At 43.7% G+C, this 20,307-nt stretch overlaps 1 protein-coding gene across 5 annotated transcripts in view; it reads right to left on the bottom strand.

Moving 5' to 3' along the window:
• The window catches only part of GSPT1 (G1 to S phase transition 1), a 32,024-nt gene extending 15,563 nt beyond the window's left edge, over nt 1–16,461 (bottom strand). Inside the window, exons 1-9 of one of the 5 annotated variants that reach the window (XM_037507589.2) lie at nt 16,425–16,461; nt 7,127–7,171; nt 6,957–6,998; nt 5,995–6,222; nt 5,024–5,057; nt 3,314–3,391; nt 1,586–1,766; nt 906–1,060; nt 595–735 (exon numbers count right to left, since the gene is read on the bottom strand). In XM_037507589.2, the coding sequence (XP_037363486.1) occupies nt 595–735; nt 906–1,060; nt 1,586–1,766; nt 3,314–3,391; nt 5,024–5,057; nt 5,995–6,222; nt 6,957–6,978 (839 nt within the window). In that variant the 5' untranslated portion in view covers nt 6,979–6,998; nt 7,127–7,171; nt 16,425–16,461. Of the gene's footprint in view, nt 1–594; nt 736–905; nt 1,061–1,585; nt 1,767–3,313; nt 3,392–5,023; nt 5,058–5,994; nt 6,223–6,956; nt 6,999–7,126; nt 7,172–8,951; nt 9,089–15,153; nt 15,211–15,775; nt 16,119–16,424 lie in introns of those variants that run through there. The other 4 variants (XM_037507586.2, XM_037507587.2, XM_037507588.2 and 1 more) reach the window with 4 other exon arrangements.
• Nucleotides 16,462–20,307: the final 3,846 nt, after the last annotated feature.

Here is a 20,307-nt window from a genome sequence, read left to right as displayed (position 1 = left end):
ATCTGTAGATTCAGTGCAATCCCTTTTTCACAAAACTGCCTTTTTCACAAAAATGGAGAAACTAATCCTAATGTTAGATGGAAATTTAAGGGACCCAGAACAGCCAAAACAACCTTGGGGGTAGAGGAGGATGTGGGGAACAAACCAACAAAATTGAAAAACTTAACATTTCCCATTGAAAACTGACAAAGCTATAGTAATCAAGACTTTACCTTATAAAAATATTAACCCCAAATTAAATACATCTCTAAATATAAGAGCTAAAATTCTAACACGCTTAGTAGAAAATAAAAGGACTAACTCTTTGTGACTGGATTAGGCCATGTTACCCTAAATATAATGCCAGAAGTACCATAAACACAAGAAAAATTAAACTGGATTTCATCAAAATTATAGCCATAAATGGAAGGAAATATTTGCACATTACATATCTGATAAGGAGCTTGTATCCACTATATAAAGCATTCTTACAACTCAATAACAAGACAACCCAACTTAAAAAGTGGGCAAAGGTCCTGCTACTTTTAAAGCCAAGGTTACAGTCACTATTAAGATATAAACTTTTTCTTTTTAAAGGATAAGAAGGTTACTTACCTGTACCAAGGACAGAAATCTGACTGCTCTTTAAGGTTTGCTCCAGTCAGTCCTGAGCAGGGCATAAAGTGAATGTCCTTTTTGGGATTGAAGCCAACTTTTTTCAAAAATGGCACTAGTTTCTCTTTACATTCTTCATATCTATGGATATTTATAATTAACTCAATTAAATATTTATAATTAACTCAATTGAACTCTATAGATTCATCATGAAATAAAGGTTTAAGGGAATCTTACAGGAATACACACACAGTAACAACAGCATCATTTATTCCTCTAACATGTCTGTTAAAAGTAAAACATAAACTTACCTTTCATTGCTCCAATTCACAGTTGGATCATCCATCTTATTGATCAAGACAATCAAGTGTTTCACACCCGCCGTCTTGGCCAGCATTGCATGTTCTCTTGTCTGTCCTCCTTTCTCAAACCCAGTCTCAAATTCTCCCTTCCTGGCAGAGATCACCTATCCCAAGAAATCAAATACTATGCTCTTATCTCTTTAAGTATACCCGTCCAGCAGTTAAAACAGCTTCAGTAGAGTCACAAGCTTTGTGCAATAGAAGCAAGTGAGTTATACTATACATGGTTTTTGACAGTCACAGACAATATCTAAATAAATGGTTTAAGATTTCAGTAAATGTTTCTGTAATTCTCAATCGTTCATAACTCTAGCATGCCTGCATATTTACAATCTAAACTTGTGTTTACTGCAAGTACACTGACAAAGCCATTACAAAATGACTGAATTCCTAAAGAAAACAGATCACATAATGGACACTAAGCTCTGACACAGTAACAGCAGAATGATAGAGAAAACTTGAAACATTTTAATAACTAAATCAAACCATAAGGATTTCTTTACAGATTAGCAGGACAACAGTGAAAATCGTGATTGTTTATTAACAGTTCACATCCTAAATATAAATACTTAAAATTTAAGTAACAATTCTAGCAAATACATGGGTGAACTGGAAATATCTTTTCTTACCAGTACAGCCAAATCAGCTTGAGAAGCACCACCGATCATATTTGGGACAAAACTCTTGTGGCCAGGTGCATCTAGAATTGTGAAATGCTTCTTTTCCGTTTCAAAATAGGCACGACCCACTTCTACTGTTTTACCTTTGTCTCGTTCTTCCTGATTTGTGTCTAATGCCCAAGACAGGTACCTGAAATAATTTTAAAATAAAGTAATATTGATAAGAACATGAGTTTTTAAGATAGTCTGCTACCATTAAAGCTGGGACAACATCCAGTTTATGCCCATCATACAGTATTTAAATCATGAACAGGACTATATGGAAATGAATGTTTTGTATTATTGGATTCAAGCACTTGGAGCTTTTACACATACCCATAATTAAGTCATAATCTATGAATAAACATTTATGAAAATAGGGCCTCCCCTGGTGGCGCAGCAGTTGAGCGCTGGGCTACGAAGCTGCCCGCAGGCTGTGCAGCACCGGCTGGATACCCGGCCACCGGCGAGGGTCCCACATGGCATGCAGACCTCTCCTGCCGCGCCCGCTGCTCCCCTCAGCAGTCTATTTCTTCGTCAGTCTGCCTGTTCTATTCCCTGCTCTGGCTCTGGTGAATTCTCTCACCCTCCCGCACTTCTGACTGTACCCAGTGCTTGCATTAAATAAATAAATAAATAAATCTTTAAAAAAAAATTTATGAAAATAAGCGGACAACATACACAGAAATACTATATAGTACTAACGCCAACCATGAGGTAAGCAAGTTCCTTTATATTTCACTATTTTTTTTCAAGATTTTATTTATTTATGCGTAAAAGAACTGGGGTACAGGGGGTGAGAGGATTCACCAGAGACAGAGTGGGGAGCAGAACAGGCGGATCTATTGAAATAACACTGTTGAGGGGAGCAGCAGGGACACAGGAGAGGTCTGCTGCACCATAGGGGTAGCTCCCTGCCCAGGGATTGAATTTATGCTGCAGTGGCTGGCAAAAGCTTTATAGCACTGAGAGTTTAACTCCTGCACCACCAGGGAGGCCCTATATTTCACTTTATTATAATCACCTGGTACAAAGTATAATACAATGATGACTGTCTAAATTGAAGCCACTAACAACCACTTGGGGAATAATGGATACTTGCTAAACATTATTTTAATATCATCCCACCATGTAAAAATTACTTGTTCAAACCATTCAAACCACAATTTAGATCACTTCACTAGCTGTATTTCATTGTATGTGATCCATTTTTTGCACAGTAATGATTAGATTTTCCCCATACAGGAAAAAGAAAAAACCCTATAAATGTACCATTCAGTAAATACTAGTGCAACTTTTGAAAAAAAATAAATAAATAAATAAATAAATATGTTATAAATTGCAGCTCAAAAGCAAGCACTGTAAATAATCCCTTCCATTCTTTTTTCTTTCCAAATGCCAATGCAACATAATTTCTGTTTTTAGTAAATGCAATGTTGTAGTGGTTAGGGGACAATCCAATTAAATATAATTTATTCAACGAGCCTCCTACTGCTGAAGGTTTGGTTGGATGTTTCCCAGTTTTCTTTATGTGAGCTATGTAGTCATCCAGAACTGGCACTATGAGGTGAAGAGAAATTTTCCCTGTTATGACACCATTTTAGACCTCAAGAACTTATATTTTAGTAGACTGCGAAAGCATAAAGTGGTAAGTCTTTCCAAAAAAGTAATTTACAGTGGCTTAAGAGTTTACTGTACCAAGTTTCTCTGTTTTTTTCTTTAGCTTCTCTCTCATATTTCTCAAGTGTCCTTTTGTCAACCATTCCAGTCAAATACCTGAAAATGTTTAAAAAGAAATAAACACTTATTCACAAATTCCTCCTTAGGAAAACTCTAAAAAAAAAATAAATTTGGAAAACTTTAAAGCTCTTGAGGGGAACTGCAACTCCAGAAAATAGCTATTTTAAAAATATCTCCATTGCTAAAATCATGGAGCGTTTCCATAGGAAAGATAGCTCCCCTAAAAAAGCAGGGTGTATAAATAATTTTATAGTGGAGAATTCTTGAAGACAGCACCTTAACCAAATAAGCATGGTTACTCTCACCAGTAATTAGTGAAACAGAATGAATACTGACATCATGTATCCCTGATAGGATGCTTTGAGAAGAACACAACATTCTGTGATATTCTTGCCTAAAATGCATACACTCAATCTATTTGGTAAAAAGTCACACCCAAATGGAACAGCCTATAAGACAAGTAAATACCACCCATCAAATTACAAAGGTCATGAAAGACAAGACCAAGGAAATGTCATAAGTTGGAGGAGACTGAGATAAAACAACTAAATACAATGTGGACTTTTAGTGGACTTCTAGAACTGAAAAATGTGACATTGATGGAAAAACTCGTGAAATTCAAATAAGACTGTGGTTTAATAGTATTCGCCCAATGTTAATGTTAACTTTTTTGTTTCACAATTACATATGGTTTTATATATATGTGTATGTATGTATATGTAATGTTAACATTAGAATAGGCTGCATGAAAGGTATATGGGTACTCTGTTTTTGCAACCTTTCTTAAGTCTAAAACTTTAGAATAAATTATTTTTAAAGCAAGTAATTCCAACTGTGTTATCCAGGCAATTAAGTCATATTAATACATTTTAATTTTTGACATTTTTAAGTTATTATTTGTATAAGTGGGAGTATAATTTTAAAATAATTCCCTAGTAATGCCTGTTTCTTTTGACTTAATTGTAATCAAAGTCCACTGGTTCCTCACTTTGATCTCTATGCAGCCACTATACCACATGCTTCTAACCACTTGAGTATAGGTAGAATCCCTGTGAAATGCCAATGAAAATTATAGCCCATAAACAAAAAATTGTATTCTACAAAAACATAACAGCAAATGAGCCTCCACTTCCATCCAGAGAACTTTAGAATACATCAACTAAGGCCAACTGTGGTATTTTCATACCTAGATAGCCTCCTCAATATGGTAAAAAATGTTCTTAGCATGTCAGTAAGACTATACCAATCTTAGACTAAATCCACAAAATTAAAGTTAATGAATGAGGAAAAACCAGTTTTCTCCATGCACCAGACTCAAGAGGTTTTCATTCCCAAGAAAAGTGTATTTATATCAGTCTAAGGTACCCTATAATCTAGGACTATGTATTCTTTTTCATTAAAACAAAAACAAAGAAACAAATCCCCCTCCCCCCAAGCTTTCAGAAATGCATTTAATGTTCCATGAGTCTTGACAGTGATAATTTCAGGGAAGGCCTAAAGAATACAACAATCACATAGCAAAAATTACTTAACATCAGCCTTCCCTTACAGTTAATGCCACCTTATTAATTTCTAACTTGAAAGGCCTGTTTTATCTCCTTTGTATGAATGTTTACAATGTTCAAAATTCAATCACATTAACTGTTATTTAACAAAAAATAAACTTACATTATTTGTCCTCCGATGGTAGACTTGCCAGCATCTAAAAGTAACAATATCATAAACAACATGCAAAACCATAGGTGTAAAAAAGCAACAGAAACACACCTAAAGGTACTATTGAGTATATACAATCACATCTTGCAAAAGTAACCAAAATGCTGGCCCTGTTTAGTTACCTTCTCCCTTGGAAAATAAAGTTACTAAGATTCTCTGCAGCTCAAGAGACATAGAATAACTGATAAAAAGAGAAAAAACTTTTGAAAAGATTGCTCCCTGACATTCAGAGAAAGGGCCTAACAGCAAAAGAAAATGACCCAAGGGGAGAGCCTCAGAGGAGAAAAAAAGTAGCTAAAGAGTTGTGAACTGCATTCAGGTAGTGGACTAATTTTACTGTCAGCAAATACGGGTGTTCCTTCACATATTTTAATAGAATTCTTCCTACTAAAAGGTAGAAAGGTGTATCATCAAATTCAGTGGAAGGCAAGGAAAAAAAGGACACATAATTCTATATTTTCTTTCCACAATTTTGGGAATAATAAACCAGGTAGTTAGAGAATATCCGACTACATTAAATTGGGTCTTGTTTTGTATTTTATACTAAACCAGCAACCTGATAAGCACCTGGAAGTTACTTCACATCTAAACCATCTAAAGTTAATCCCCTAAAATTAACAAGTTAATCCCTGCACAAAAAATAGGCACGTTTTCTAGAGTATTAATTACATACAAATATACTGAAGCTTATTTTCTTTTAGTTTTTCACGTCATTACCAAATTGTTAATCTGTCCTACGTTCAAGATTAAAGTATTTGCAATTTTTGACAGCTAAAAATATCAAGCAAGTTAAAAGTCAAGCCATTTTAGATGAACTCAGGTCAATTTCACTAAACATCTCCCAGTAGCTACACAAGATGTTCTGTGTTTGATGAACCACACAACTTTGGTGATTTCATATCAGTGCTAAGAGTACAACTTACCTACATGCCCGATGAACACTACATTTACATGCTCTTTTTTAGGAGCACCTGGTGGTGCAACCACAGATTTAGGTTTTGGTATTTCTTCCTCCTCCTCCATCATTTCCTGGGCACCTTCTTCTGGAGGCCTTCCGTCTCCCAAGGAGCCGCCCCCAGGCTCTGCTTCACTGATTTCTTCTTTGTGCTCCCATGATTCTTCTGGAGACATTTCTGTCTCTCCATTTTCTACTGAGATAAGACATTTTAATTTATATTATTTTGAAAAAGATTTATAATCTGTATTTAAAACACATTCTCCTTTCAAACAACAAATGGAACTTTGCAGATGGTCTTCCATTTCCTAACATCTAGTGACATTTAAGAAAAAATTTTTTTTCACAACAGAAATGGATGATAGTGCAGCTTTCCAGCTGACCTCAGAGTTGACCCAGAGACTACGTGAGATTGCTATTTTAACAGAACTTCATTTCCATCAGGACAAACAGAATGTGAACAGGAGATCAAATATTGCTAACAGCCTAGTTATTCCAGGGTCAAGATGTCCTGACAGAGGTAAAAAGGGAAAGTTTAAAATCAAAATACAGGAAAGTATCAAAGTATTGAGATCTTTTCTTTTTCTTCACAAATTAAATATAAAACTTTGGCAACAACTTTATTAATCACTATGGAACTAGGAGTTGCTTTAGAGTAATAAAGTTACAAAAAGGAAGGAAATTTTTCACAAGGTAATGGAACAAGTACAACCGTTTAAACTGACATCAGCATTTCTCCATTCAATTCTTTTATAGATGCTAAATTTATCTTGGTAATATTGATGTCCAATCAGTTCTGCTTTCTAAATCCTAATTGCAAGGACTCTGTTAGTTTGTAACATAGGCATTACCACAATCATAACACTTACAATGGCATCTTAAATCTTGAGTTTCATATTACTCTATTAATATAGTCAGAAATTTTCTTACCAACAGGCTCTGAAAGTTCCATGCTAACAGCCGAATGGGAACCTAGACAAGAAATTGAGATACAGTACACACTTATAAACAAGTTATCCTTCACACACCCCCTAGGTTTACACATTATAGACTTAGAGTTTTCATTTAGATATTCAAAGAGTCATAACATGGCAAATTACCTTCACACAACAATGACTGTTCCTCTTGAGACGCTTCCCCAGGTGCTGTTTAATAAAAGTAAATTCCATTAAAAACTGAGACCTAGACATCAATTTTACTTTTTTTTTTTTTTTTGGTGGGACCCTCGCCGGCGGCCTGGGAACGAACCGGCGCTGCAGAGGCTGCAGGCAGCCTCGCAGCCCAGCGCTCAACCGCTGCGCCACCAGGGGAGGCCCAACATCTATTTTACTTATCTTTTAAAATACAGTAGAAACACAAGTTCAGCAACATAACAAAACCTCAATAATTCAGGCAATAGAAAGTAACTCGGGCTTTCAAATTAGAAATCTGTTTAACCAACTTAAAAAAAACTACCAATCAAACAGCCAATTTTAAAAAATTTAAGTAACTGAAATGTATTCAGAAAAGTATCTTTATTCTCTTAATGTGCTTCACACACATATCCTTCATAGATACTGTGAAAGTAATCAGCAGCCCAGCACAGATCTAGCTAGTAAGACTTAGTAAGAACAAATGCCCAGTGCTTCTAATTCTCTCTTGGTAACTCTAGTCTAAAGAGAGCTATGATTCTGCAATCACGGATCATCAAGATCCTTAATTAATTATATTTAATACCAATAAAAAAAGAATGTTTGTATAAAGTCCCTGATATGTATATAGGCCCTTACAACAAAGGCGATTACAATGATTCCGGTTTGTCCTACACAGGAATTCCAAACTCAAGCGACAATCCATTTTCCACCGTGCTCACACTGCAAATCTACTTATGACATCACTGGAAGAGATGTATGAAAAAAACATACTGAGACCCAGACACGTCTTATTTTTTATACCTGATAAGCCTAAATGATACAATATGAAAGTGCCCTTGATGCAAACAATCTCCGTAAAAACACATCAACCAAGCTGAAGTCACATGAATCCTACACAGCAAGTAATAAGGAATAATGAATTCATAACCTGTAAAACTCATTTAAAAACACGACATGCAGAGAGGTCAAGGTCACCACTCAAGGGGACTGGCCATCAGGACAAATAAGCAGTGCTAGAGAGACTTAAGTACAAAGATAATGGAGGCAACATCTTACAGCAAAGGAAGAAAGGAAAAGACAACGGTCTAGACGACCACTCTAATGAGTAAGCTTTACTAAGAACAAATAAATGCCCAGTGTTCCTTGAAGAAAAAAAGCAGAAATAACTTAAAGCGCTGTCACAGAAGTCACAAGTGTCTCTATTACATACATGGAGGTAAGAAATGTGACAAAGTTCTTTGTTTTCTTTTTTTTAAAGGTTTATTTATTTATGCATACGAGAGCGGGGTGTAGGCCAGAGGTGCAGGGAAGTGAGAGGATTCTCCAGAGACAGAGTGGAGAGCGGAACAGGCAGAAACACACTGCTGAGGGGAGCAGCAGGAGAGACAGGAGGGGTCTGCTGCACCATGTGGGTCAGCTCCCTGGCCAGGGATAGAACTCGTGCTGCAGTGGCTGCCAATAGCGTCATAGTGCTGAGACTTAACCCCTTTTAATACTAGTTTCTGCAGCCATGGAAATGGCCTGTATCTGTGCTGGGATAAGACAGTCATTAGCCACATGTGCTATTAAGCAATTAATATGTGGCTACTATGGCCAAGGGACTGAATTTTAAATTTTATTTTAACTAATTGAAATGGCTCGTGGCTATATAGCAGATGGAGTTCTAGCAACTTGCAATTCTCCTCATCGCAGTATATACAAATTCACCAGGACCCTGAAGTGCTAGGGTCTCCCTTCTTAATTCTTCTAGGACATGAAACCATCTCTGTATTATAGGAACCCACACACGTACCTCATTTCTTACCCCTGAGGGTATTTCAGACTTCCAAAATAACTGTGGTTTTCTGAAATCTGGAGAAGTCTTTTCTCTACTCTTGCAGCCTCCACAGTTGGCACACTATACTCTTAGAGTAAATATATAATTGATTTTCACTGGATCAGCAGTTTCCTTTTGATTTTTTTCATAAGTCATTAGTTCCTTGTAGTTTTATCATTTCCCTTTAGCCATCACTCCTAGCCCTTACTTCCACACTTACTAAATTTCCATTAGGTTCAAGAGAGAACAAAAACAATTTTCTATGTGCCAACTTTCTAAAAGGGTTAGAAAAACAATATTCCAAAAAAAAAAAAAAACAATATCCAAGAGATGTTAAAGTCAAGCTTGAGGGACATACTACACATTCTCTAGCTGGGGGGGGGAATTTCTAGTCCTAACATTCTAAGAACATGGTTACTCAGTCACTAAAGCAATACCACACATCTTAGACATCCAGAGCAGCTAAAATTCCAGTTTTTTTCCAAACATGTTTTTAAAAGACCATCTTATTTACGATTTTATAGCTCAAATACCAAAGACAATCCAGGCAGCCCCAATTACATAAAAATAACAGAAAAACAAACAGAAAATAACAACAGAAAAACATCTACTGCAACTGAAATAAAAAACCCAAAGCAGATGGCTATTTGGTGTACGGCAACCAAATGCGATCGAAAGAGCCCCAGGAAAGCACCTCATGGCCTTTTGAGGCACACACTTCTGTGTTTCAAGTAAAGAGACACATAATCGCCAGGCTGGAATGTGGCGTGTCACCTCTCTTTGCTAGGCTAGTGAAATGGACTAAAAAAAAAATCCTTACTAAGTGTTTCTCTTACCTAGAAAGTAGATGAACTGGTTTCACCTACTGGAAAAGTATAGGGAACTGGTTGAACGTGGAGTATGAGATCAACTAAATTCCCTTAGAACAAAATTATTTTTGGGGGGGAAATATCAATAGCTCAGTAATGCTTTGTTAAAAAGCTACTGAAAACAAGGACAAAACCTTCAAGCAATTTTGCTGTGCATCAACAACTGGCAGCTGAAAAAAGAAACTGAAGACTTCAACAACCAAAATATCTTGCTTCCCAGAGATTTTTAAGAACTACGAGTAGAAAGATGAAATTATAATGCAAAGGCATAATATATAACTAGCTAGAGTTACAGTAGCCAAACTCACTGCTGTTTTTTGGTTTTGTTTGTTGAATTTTTTAAATGTACCTTTTTCTTACATGGTTGCTAATTTTTGGACAATCTATTGATAGAATTTCTCCCCTCAGGTCTTGTCACTGTAGTTCTCCCACCACCAAAGCACCCATGGTCCATCAACGTTTTCCCCTGTGCTCTTTCCTCCACCATTTTCACCCCTTCATACTCCCCCTCCCGTCCTGGATGCCTCATAGCTGTGGTCAGATTTCAAGGTTTGTCTTCTTTCTCACTGCTGTTTGATATGAAAGAGAGGAGTGTAGAAAAATAACTGGTACTGTATGATGGCAAAGGCAAATTCCTAACAATTCCTAACTTAAAATACAGAGACACAGCTCTGGTGGATCTTCTCCACACCCCCCCCCCCGGCCTACACCGCAGTTCTTGTATGCATAAATAAATAAAAATTAATCTTTTTAAAAAAATACAAACACACACAAGAAGATGAATTTTGTATGTGAATTATATCAGTGTGAAAGAAGGTATTCACAGAGAGCCCTGCAGAAGAGAGAGGCGTCTTTAGTTGATGAGCACGGTGAGAAGAGGGCAGTGTTTCCATAAGGGAACTGAGGAAAACCTCCTCTCCTCAGCTGTGAGAGCCATCCACAGGCTGCACCCCTCGCAGGGCATTCTTATGTTGTATCTTCCTTTAGAGAAAACTGGGGATCTGACCCCTTCAAGGTGCCTTGAGGCCCACCATTTACTCATCTTAGGGGAGCCACTGCAAGTGCCTACTTAGCATAGCATCCTGTGGCTCTGTAAGGAGGGAAATGTTTATTCATTACTACCCATACTTAGTAAAACCAGAGTCACATATCAAAACAAAAAACAAACAAACAAACAAAAAAAAAACTCCATTCTAACACAGCCAAATTACTCCGAGAGGTTATCAGATCTCTTTCATTTCCTTCTCTCCAACCAGAAAGACAATACTATTTCAACACTTAAATATATTTCCTTCCCGACCAGGCAAAAGTAAACTAAGGGCTTAAAATTTTCTCTAACTCGCCCTAACAAATTTTAATGTCTTTTCATGCAGCACAATTCCAGAAAAAGTGAAAAAGAAAACCAATTATCTACTAAATGCACCAAATAAACCTGCTAAAAAGGTTTCTTCCCAACCAAAATTTCTAACAGGTTCAGTAGCTCCTCACACGGCACAGTATTAGCTGACGTCTTCGTCTGTTCCCCACTTCTGCATGCCTAAGTCATTCAAGGATGAAAACCATGAAACAAGATTTGAAATCTAATAACCAGTAAACCTAGGTAGGAAAAGAAATAACCAAGTAGGAAATTAGGTAGGAAAAGATATAACACTCAGGAACTTTTGACTGATATCTGCCTGCTACTTCCATTACTGTCCCATTAAAGTCTGACAAATCCTTTATATTAGAATTATTCTTTAATATTATTTCTTTAGGAAAAGAAAAATCTCAAATCAAGAACCTTATCTCTCATCTATCTTGTCTAGCTATAATCTATAGTTAGATTACCATAATTGTAAAGTATGAGAGCCCTTAGGACAAAACAATAATTACTTTAACTTTGGGTCTTCTCTGCTCTCATTGGCCTTGAAGAGGTAACCTTTGAGAATGTCCAATGATGAAAAAGCACCCACCAAATGGTAAAGGTGGTGATGGAAGCTTAGAGTAGAAAGTTTAGGATGGAAGTCTGCACAAGGTCAAAAACCACAGGTAGGGGCAGAAAAGATTATCAGTTGTAACAGAAAACCAACCCAACCCCAAAGTGACAGATTCCACAAAAAGCAATTCCATCAAAGAGTGATATATAAGGGCAGCCCTTGCACTGGCAAAATGCAGCTCTTCTCTTTAAGACTGCTGTGTGTGTGCAGGTGTGTTCCTCCTTAATAAATGTACCACATTTCGGAGAATGCTAAATTCATTCTCAGAGGGACCCAAGCTTGGACCCCACTAATGGAACCCTAACATACGTGTAACCTTGTAAATATACTAAAAGGCACTGGCCAGTACACTCTTAAAAAGTAAATTTTATGCTTTGTGAATTGTATCTCAATCATTAAAGTGAAGTTTCTTCTTCCCACAAAAAGGCACTCAGCAAAATCCAAATGCTACAAAAAAGAACATTTCCCTTTAAAATTCAAGTTCCACAATGAAATTTGCTATATTTGGAAGTTAATCCCTCCTCTAAAGAGGTAATGAGGACTGCCGATTTTAATTTACTTTTTTTAAAAAGATTTATTTATTTATTTATTTATTTATTCATTTATTTATTTATTTATATATATAAGAACTGGGGTACAGGCCAGATGGGCGGGAGGGTGAGAGGATTCACCAGAGACAGCGGGGAGCAGAACAGGCAGACTGACGAAATACACTACTGAGGGGAGCAGCGGGTGAGACAGGAGAGGTCTGCTGCTCCACGTGGGACCCTCGCCGGTCAACCAGGATCAAACTGGCGCTGCAGAGGTTGCGGACAGCTTCACAGCGCAGCGTTCAATTGCCTGCGCCACCAGGGGAGGCCCAATTTACTCACTTTTTAATGGCAGAGTTTTGAGAGGCATGGAGGGCAGCACAGTAGAAAGAATACTAAACAATTTAGAAGTTTTAGCTGTTCTTCAGGTCCCTGTCTGAATGACTCCCCCCCACCCCCCCACCATTCCACATGCTGAAATCCTACTATCCACTGTAACAGGGTTAGATGGGAACTTTGGGAAATAATCAGGTCTTGAGGATGGAGGCGCTTCCACCCCCATGGGATTAGTACTTGTATAAAAAAAAGTCCCACAGTGGTCCCTTGTCCCTTCAGCTTGGAGCTGCTACATAGAAAAGGGTGCTAAGGAAGATCTCCTGGCACCCAGATCTTAAGACTTCCAGCCTCCAGAACTGAAGCTGTAAATTTCTGTTGTTTTTAAGACCCCAGTTGGTGGCTTTTTGTTATAGTAGCTCAAATAGACTAAGACACTATATACCCTTGATTAACACTAAGTTGGTCTTTCATTTAACAATAAAAAAGACTGAATAGGTGCAAACTGGAACTTAAAATAATCACACCGCATAGCAGAAAATGTTTATTCTAGTACACAGAAGTCTAGTCTGCATTTCAGGACATCTACTTTACAGAGCATCACTGAGGCAATTTATCTGGCTATGTAGGGAAATGCACTTAAATGAATTATACTTAATTACAGTTAAATGGGTTTTATGTAATGATTTCTTTGGAAACCTGTGTTAAATTTTCAAAAAGATCTAAGGTCAACTTTGAATGCCAGTTCTCACTTAGGATGACTGGAAACAGCAGCCTTCCAATGAGGGTGAACACTGCACAAAAACCTTTTCCCGTACGGGTTGCTCAAGTCATCACTGGAATAAAAAGGAAGAGGGAGAGGAGAGAGACAGACAGACAGAAAACAAACTAGTCTGCTGCCAGGATAAATGGCAGATATTCATTCTAGACGGACACATTTTAAAAAGTTATTCTAGGGCCTCCCCGGTGGCGCAGCGGTTGAGCGCTGGGTTGTGAAGCTGCCCGCGGCTTCTGCGGCGCCGGTTCGATCCCCGGCTGCTCCCCGGCCACCGGAGGAGGGTCCCACATGGCGAGCAGACCTCTCCTGCCGCCCGCTGCTCCCCTCAGCAGTGTACTTCGGTCCTTCTGCCTGCTCTGCTCCCCGCTCTGGCTCTGGTGAATTCTCTCACCCTCCCGCGCTTCTGACTGTACCCAGTGCATGTATAAACAAAACAAACAAACAAACCAGCAAACAAATAAATAAAGCATGCCTCTATAAAAAAAAAAAAATTTAAAAAAAAAAAATAAAAAAAAAAAATAAAGTTATTCTAGTATTTCCAGATGTCTCCAAGAGCTGCCTACCACACATTTTAAGTTTAAAAACACCCATCACACATTTGAATTGTGGCTTAACATTAAATGAAAACAGCCCTATTATCTTATTTCCTCACTATAGAAAAAAAAATTTATGGCTCCCCCTTTATAAATTTCAACCTAGGGGGCTATTTCCAGTATTCCCCTGCTTCTTCTAAGAATAGTTCTCTGCTCTGGTGGTAGTATTTGATGAACCTGCATGGGCTAGAACAGGCAATCCAATAGTTATGAAGAGGAATTCGATTTAGAAAACTCATTCTTTTCTAAACGGACATGGTCCAAAAGGTTATCAATTTTCAAACATTACCTGGCACTTTGTAAAAGCAGCTGGTAAAGTCAGTAAGACCAAAATAAGTTTCTGATTAAAAAAAGAAAAAAACTATAGGGCCTGTTGTTATGCACAAGCACTTCCCTAAACATTTTTACATTTCCAGATTCTAGTAATGTGACAGAAAAAAAACTGAGCAAACTGCAAACTAGCGAATATCAGGAACAGAAAAGCCTTTTCTCCAGCCTAAGAGGTAGTGCCTAGTGACACATCAAAGAGCACCATCCCCACCGCTGCTCTCCGGGTGGGTGTCCCTTGATGACTTCTGGTTGATGTCTAGATGGGGGACAGGGAGTCCCACTTCCAGCCAGAGTGGTGCTGGAGGCTCCAGGGGGAGGGGGGGCCAAAAAGGAAAATGGCTGGGCACAGGGAAACGGGCAGTGCTCGCATCCCATGAGTGAGCCAGTCCTGGTAGCCACAAGAGTTTGATCTGAGCAAAGACGCACAAGCCAAGCTGCCTATTCCCAGGAAAACTGACCACACAAGGAACAGCAATACCACGGTCAACAAAACAGCCTAGTCCACACTGCGCGTGCAAAGTATTTCCTCCAAACTCTTATTGCCTCTAAAGAGCAAACTAGCAAAAGTTTCTGAAGAAACTAACCCTCTAGAGCATTTTTATGATGTTCACGCATCTAGGAAACACCACAAAGCAGAGGGAACCCGCCTGCGCTCACGAGGAGCCCCTCGGGCTCCGGCTAAGGGCGGCCCCCGCCTCCCAGGCCGGTCCTGACAGTCCCCGGGGCCCGCAGCGCCGGGGGGCGGGGGGGACGCCCGCGAGAGCCGCACCTGAGCGCATCCTGCCGCTCGCGCCGCGCCCGGCCCCACGCGGAGTCCGAGGCCTGACCTGACCCTGGAGTCCCGCCAGCAGCGGCGGCCGCGCCACAGCACAGCAGCGCCCGCGCCCGGCGGCGCGTCGGCCCGGCCCCCGCACGACGCGGCGATTTTGACGCAGAGAAGCGCGCACGTGTCCGCGACAAAGGGGCCCGGCCCGCGCCGCTCCCCGCACGCCCGGCCCGGCCCGGGCCGGCTGCGGTGCATCCTGGGAGGCCTCGGCGGCGCGGCCGCTCGCGCAGTGACGGCCGCGGGAACCGGGGGCGCGGCGCTCCCGCCGGCCCGAGGCGCGCGAGGCTCCAGCCGCCCGCCGCGACGCCCGCCCCCAACGCCCGCCCGGGCCCGGGCCCGGCCCCGCGGTCCCCCCGGGCCTCGCGGCGCTGCCCCCGGTCCCGGGACGCCCAGGCCCGCCCCGCCCCGCCCGCCCACCCCGCGGGCAGCCGGGCCCCGCCGCGCCCCCCAGCCGCCGGCGCCCGCGGCTGTCAGCGTCCACGTGCCGGGGCGCCCCCGCCCGCCCGCCCGCCCGCCCGCGCGCGCCCGCCCCCGCCCGGGGCCCAGCCCCGCCGCCCGCCCTTACCCTGGGGGCCCCCCGCGCCGCCGCCGGCTCCGGGGAGGGCGGCGGCGGCGCCCGCGGCGGGGGGCGGCGGCGGGGCCGGGCCGCGCAGGAAGGACGGCACGAACTCGGCGGCGTGGACGTTGGGCACGAAGGGCTTGGCGTTGACGTTGAGCTGCCGGCTGAAGGCCGCGCTGAGGGGCTCCCGCGGGGCCTCGGCCGCCGCCGCCGCCAGGGAGCCGCCGGCGCCGCCGCACGGGCCCGGCCCGGGGGCGTCCATGTCCGCCTGGTCCCAGCAGTCGGGCGCCGAGTCGCTGCTGCTGCTGCCGCCGCTGCTCCCGCCGCCGCCGCCGCTGCCGGGATCCATGGCCGGGCCGAGCGCGGCGAGGAGCGGAGCCGAGAGGGCGGGAAGGGAGGCGGGGGCGACGCGCCGGGGAGGAGCAGGCCGCGCGGCCGGGAGCGGCGAGGCCGAGGGCCGGGGCGAGCGACACGGTCCCCGGCGGCGTCGCGGCGGCCGCCCCAGTTCCGACTCCGCGCCCGCGACGACGGTGGCGGCGGCGGCCCAAGCCTCCTCGTGTGTGCGAGCGGCTCTCCTCCCACCGGCCCAACCACCTCCGCCCGCCTCTCCGCCCGCCCCGCGCCGGCGTGGGTTGACCCCCGCCGCCACCCGTACCTTCGCCCGGTAGTTCTCAGCCCCGTCCTTGCGCGTTTCCGGCTACGAGGCGCCGCCGCAGCGGGAACTACGAGTCCCGGCAGCGCCCGCGCGACCCCGCTGCGGCTGCCCGGGGGCCGATGGGAGTCGGAGTTCGGGGCCGGGCCGGCCGGAAGCGGCTCCCGCTCCCGGCAGGCAGCGCGGGGAGGCGGAGGCCGGGCGGGCCCGGCGGCCCCACCTGTCACCGGCGGGTCGGGGCGCCCGCGGCGGGGTCGAGCCTGGCCCGCGGGAGCCTCCGCCCCGCTCTTGGGGGCGCGGGGGGCGCGGGAGCCCCCGGCGCCCCTGCCCGAGGAAAGCGTCCTCTCGGCCCCGGGGAGCGCCGCCCCCCGCCCCCTGCCGCCGCTTCTCCGCCCCGGGCTCGCGACGCCGCCGCCTCCCCCGCCGAGCCGGCCCCGCGCCGCGGCCGCGCTGCGTCTCCCCGCCCGGGCGCCCGGAGGGGACCCCGGAGCCGGGGGGCCGCGCGGCGGGGCTGCCCGGGGCTCGTCAAGCGCCCGGGCCCAGGCGCTGCCCGCAGAGGGGGTGTCGGCTGGAAAGCGGGAGTGACTCGCTCCGTCGGCCGCTCCCCGCCCGCGCCCAGACCCCGCCGCGCGGTCCCGGCTCGCCGTGGCGCCTCCGTCGCCCTCCTCGGCCGCGCGGTCGGGTGACGTGGCCTCCCCGGCGGCCCAGGGTCCCGGGATTCTCCGGGCTGCGGCTGGTGCTCGCGGGCTGCGACCAGATAAGCGCCGAAGAGAAAAAAGCAAACGATAGATACTGAGCGCCCGATCGCAGGAAGGAGGGAAACACCGTTGCTCCGGGTGCTTCTTCCCGTAGTTCACCCTTGCGGAGCCCGAGAGAGTGAAAAATGGGTATTGTTTATGCTTTTGTGCCAGGAGGCTAGACAGTGCCATGAACAGAAATGACAGCGCGAAGGCGCGCGTGCAGGGCATGGAGGGTTCCTAACCTCGTGTTCCGGCTGAAATCTAGATCTAGATAAGAATTTCAATTTTAAGTGTATCTCAAATATAAAAGACAACTCAGCCTAGTGAGGCAGGTTAAAAAATGAGGGTGCTTTTTAAAACAAAGCCTACATGAAAGTGTTTTGAAATTGTTCAGTATTCAATGAGCGGATTTTATGAATACCTTCCCCACCCCCCCACCCCCCCCCCCCGTGTAACCCATTAACACTAGGGAAATGGAGCACTATAAATGTAAAGAAATCAGAGACTTTCATTATCAACAGCCAGGCTTTAATTTTTCTCATCAGCTCTGCACTCCATGCTCTCTGAACTCTTTCCAACACTGATTCTTTTTTCACCAAAGATGATGCATTTCCTTTTTTTTTTTTTTAAGATTTTATTTATTTTCGCATAGAACTAGGGTGTAGGCCAGAGGTGCAGGGGGTGAGAGGATTCACCAGAGACAGAATGGGGAGCAGAACAGGTGGATCCGCTGAAATACACTGCTGAGGGGAGCAGTGGGGAAGACAGGAGAGGTCTGCTGTGCCATGTGGGTCAGCTCCCTGGCCAGGGATCGAGCTCAGACTGCAATGGTGACAGCGCTGAAACTTAACTCCAGGCCATCAGGGAGGCCTGATATATTTCCTAATACAAAATTCTGGTTACAGCCTTTTATTATAGTTCACAGAAAACTCAACTGAATCTTTCTTACTTGTCCCACTTTAAAGTTGATATTAAGTAATTGCCCTCAGGGGCCTTCCTGGTGGCACAAACGGGTTCAGTCTACTCTCAGCACAATGAAGCAGCTACTGGAGCGCAAGTTGGATCCCCAGCCAGGGAGCTGACCCACTTGGTGAGGCAGACCTCTCCTGTCTCTGCCACTGCTCCCCTCAGCAGTGGATTTCAGTCTGTCTGCCTGTTCTGTCTGTCTTTGGTGACTTCTCACCCCCGCCACACACACACACACACACCTCTGACCCCCACCCCAGTTCTTGTATGCATAAATAAATAAAAATGATAAATCTTTACAAAAATCCATTAAAAAAATATTGGGTTATTCCTTTCCCTGGAATCCTCTTTCCATAGACCTTCACCTCTGTAGCTCGGCTCTCTTAGCCACCCTGGCTCTCACCAAACCATATACTCTCTAATCATTTTCTTTTTTTCCTAGCATTTATCACAGTCTGAAATTCATATTCATTCCCAGGCCTGCGGACCAGCTCTTCCTGTCAGATGTTAGTCCCATTAGTCTGTTTTATTAACTTGTTTGGTTTATGGACCCACAACTTTGCCTGACCATGAATACTTGTGCTCAGTGAACATTTGGTGGAAAAAGAAACATAAGTATCTCTTTGTATGTTATAAAACTTTTAAAAGTGTAGAAGGCTACTTTCATTAAACAGCTAATGGAAGTTTTATTTGTAGGGGATTGGATGAACAGCAGAAGAAATTTTCTTTTTTTGGCTTTTATATTTGGATTTTCCTAGAAAGTATAAATTGCTTTTTTGGAAAAGATTCTTTATTGAGTTGAAATAAACTTAAAGTGGAATTAACTATTTGGAGCAAACTGTTAGGTGATGCTGCACAGTTGTGCAACTACTACCTCTAATTCCAGAACCTTCCCATCATGGCAAAAGGAGACCCATAACCATTGTAGGACTGCTTCCCATTTCCATGGGAACCTGCTCCTCATTTTTCTCTCCTCCTTGCACCTAGTAACCATCAATCTCCTTTCTATCTCTACAATTTACCTATTGTAGACATTTTGTATAATAGAATTATACAATATGTAACCTCTTGTATCTTAAGAGTTAACATGTCTTGGGCCTCTGCTGGCACAAGGGTTAAAGTCTCAGCATCATCAAGCTATCGCCAGTCACTGCAGTCTATCCCCCAGGGGATAGAACCCACGTGGATAGCTCCACAGGGAGCTGACCCACAAGGTGCAGCAGACCTCTCCTGTCTTGCTTGCTACTCCCCTCAGCAGTGTATTTCAGTAGATCTGCCTGTTCTGCTCCCCACTCTGTCTGGTGAATCCTCTCACCGCCCCTCCCTGCGCCTCCAGGCTACACCCCACTTCTTGTATGCATAAATAAGTAAAAATCTTTTTATAAAAGTTAATATATCTTCTTGATACAACCATGTTATACACGATATCAGGATGTCCTTCCTTTGACGAATATTCCACTGTCTGTGTACATCACATTTTGGTTACCCATTCATCTGTCCATGGGCACTGGGGTTGCTTCTACCTTTTGTATTTGTGTGTGTGTGTGTGTATAGGATGTAGGCCAGAGGCGCAGGGGGTGAGAGAGTCGCCAAAGACAGCCGGGAGCAGAACAGGCGGATCCACCGAAATACACTGCTGAGGGGAGCAGCGGGCTAGCCAGGAGAGGTCTGATGCGCCATGTGGGTCAGCTCCCTGGCCTGGGATAGAACTCTGGCCGTAGTGGTGATAGTGCTGAGACTCAACTCTTAGGCCATCAGGGAAGCCACTGCTTCAACCTTTTGGCTATCATGAATAACGCTGGTATAAATGAATTTCAAGTATCTGCCCAAGTCCCTGCTTTCAGCTTGTTTGGCTTATACCTAGAAATGAAATCCTACGGTAATTCCCACGGTAATCCACATGTAATTAATTCTAAGTATAATCTTTTGAGGCACCCATACTGTTTTCCACAATGGCTGTACCATTCTTACCAGTCATGCACAATACACCAATTTCTCCAGTCTCATCAGCTGTGTTATTTCCTGTTTTTTTTTTTTTTTTTAAATAATAATAGCCATCCTAGTAGGTATGAGGTTATTTCATTGTTGGAAAGGGATCTCTTAAGCCAGTTTGCACTATCATCTGCATCAACCTCAAAAAGTCAGTCTGTTAGCAAAGTCATAGATGGGGGTTTTAGGAG

This window comes from Talpa occidentalis, unplaced genomic scaffold (assembly GCF_014898055.3).
Source record: "Talpa occidentalis isolate TD23 unplaced genomic scaffold, MPIMG_talOcc4v2.1 talOcc4.12, whole genome shotgun sequence".
Classification (NCBI taxonomy): Eukaryota; Metazoa; Chordata; class Mammalia; order Eulipotyphla; family Talpidae; genus Talpa; species Talpa occidentalis.
Note: the sequence above shows the minus strand (reverse complement) of the source record. Positions and strands in the feature narration are given on the sequence as shown.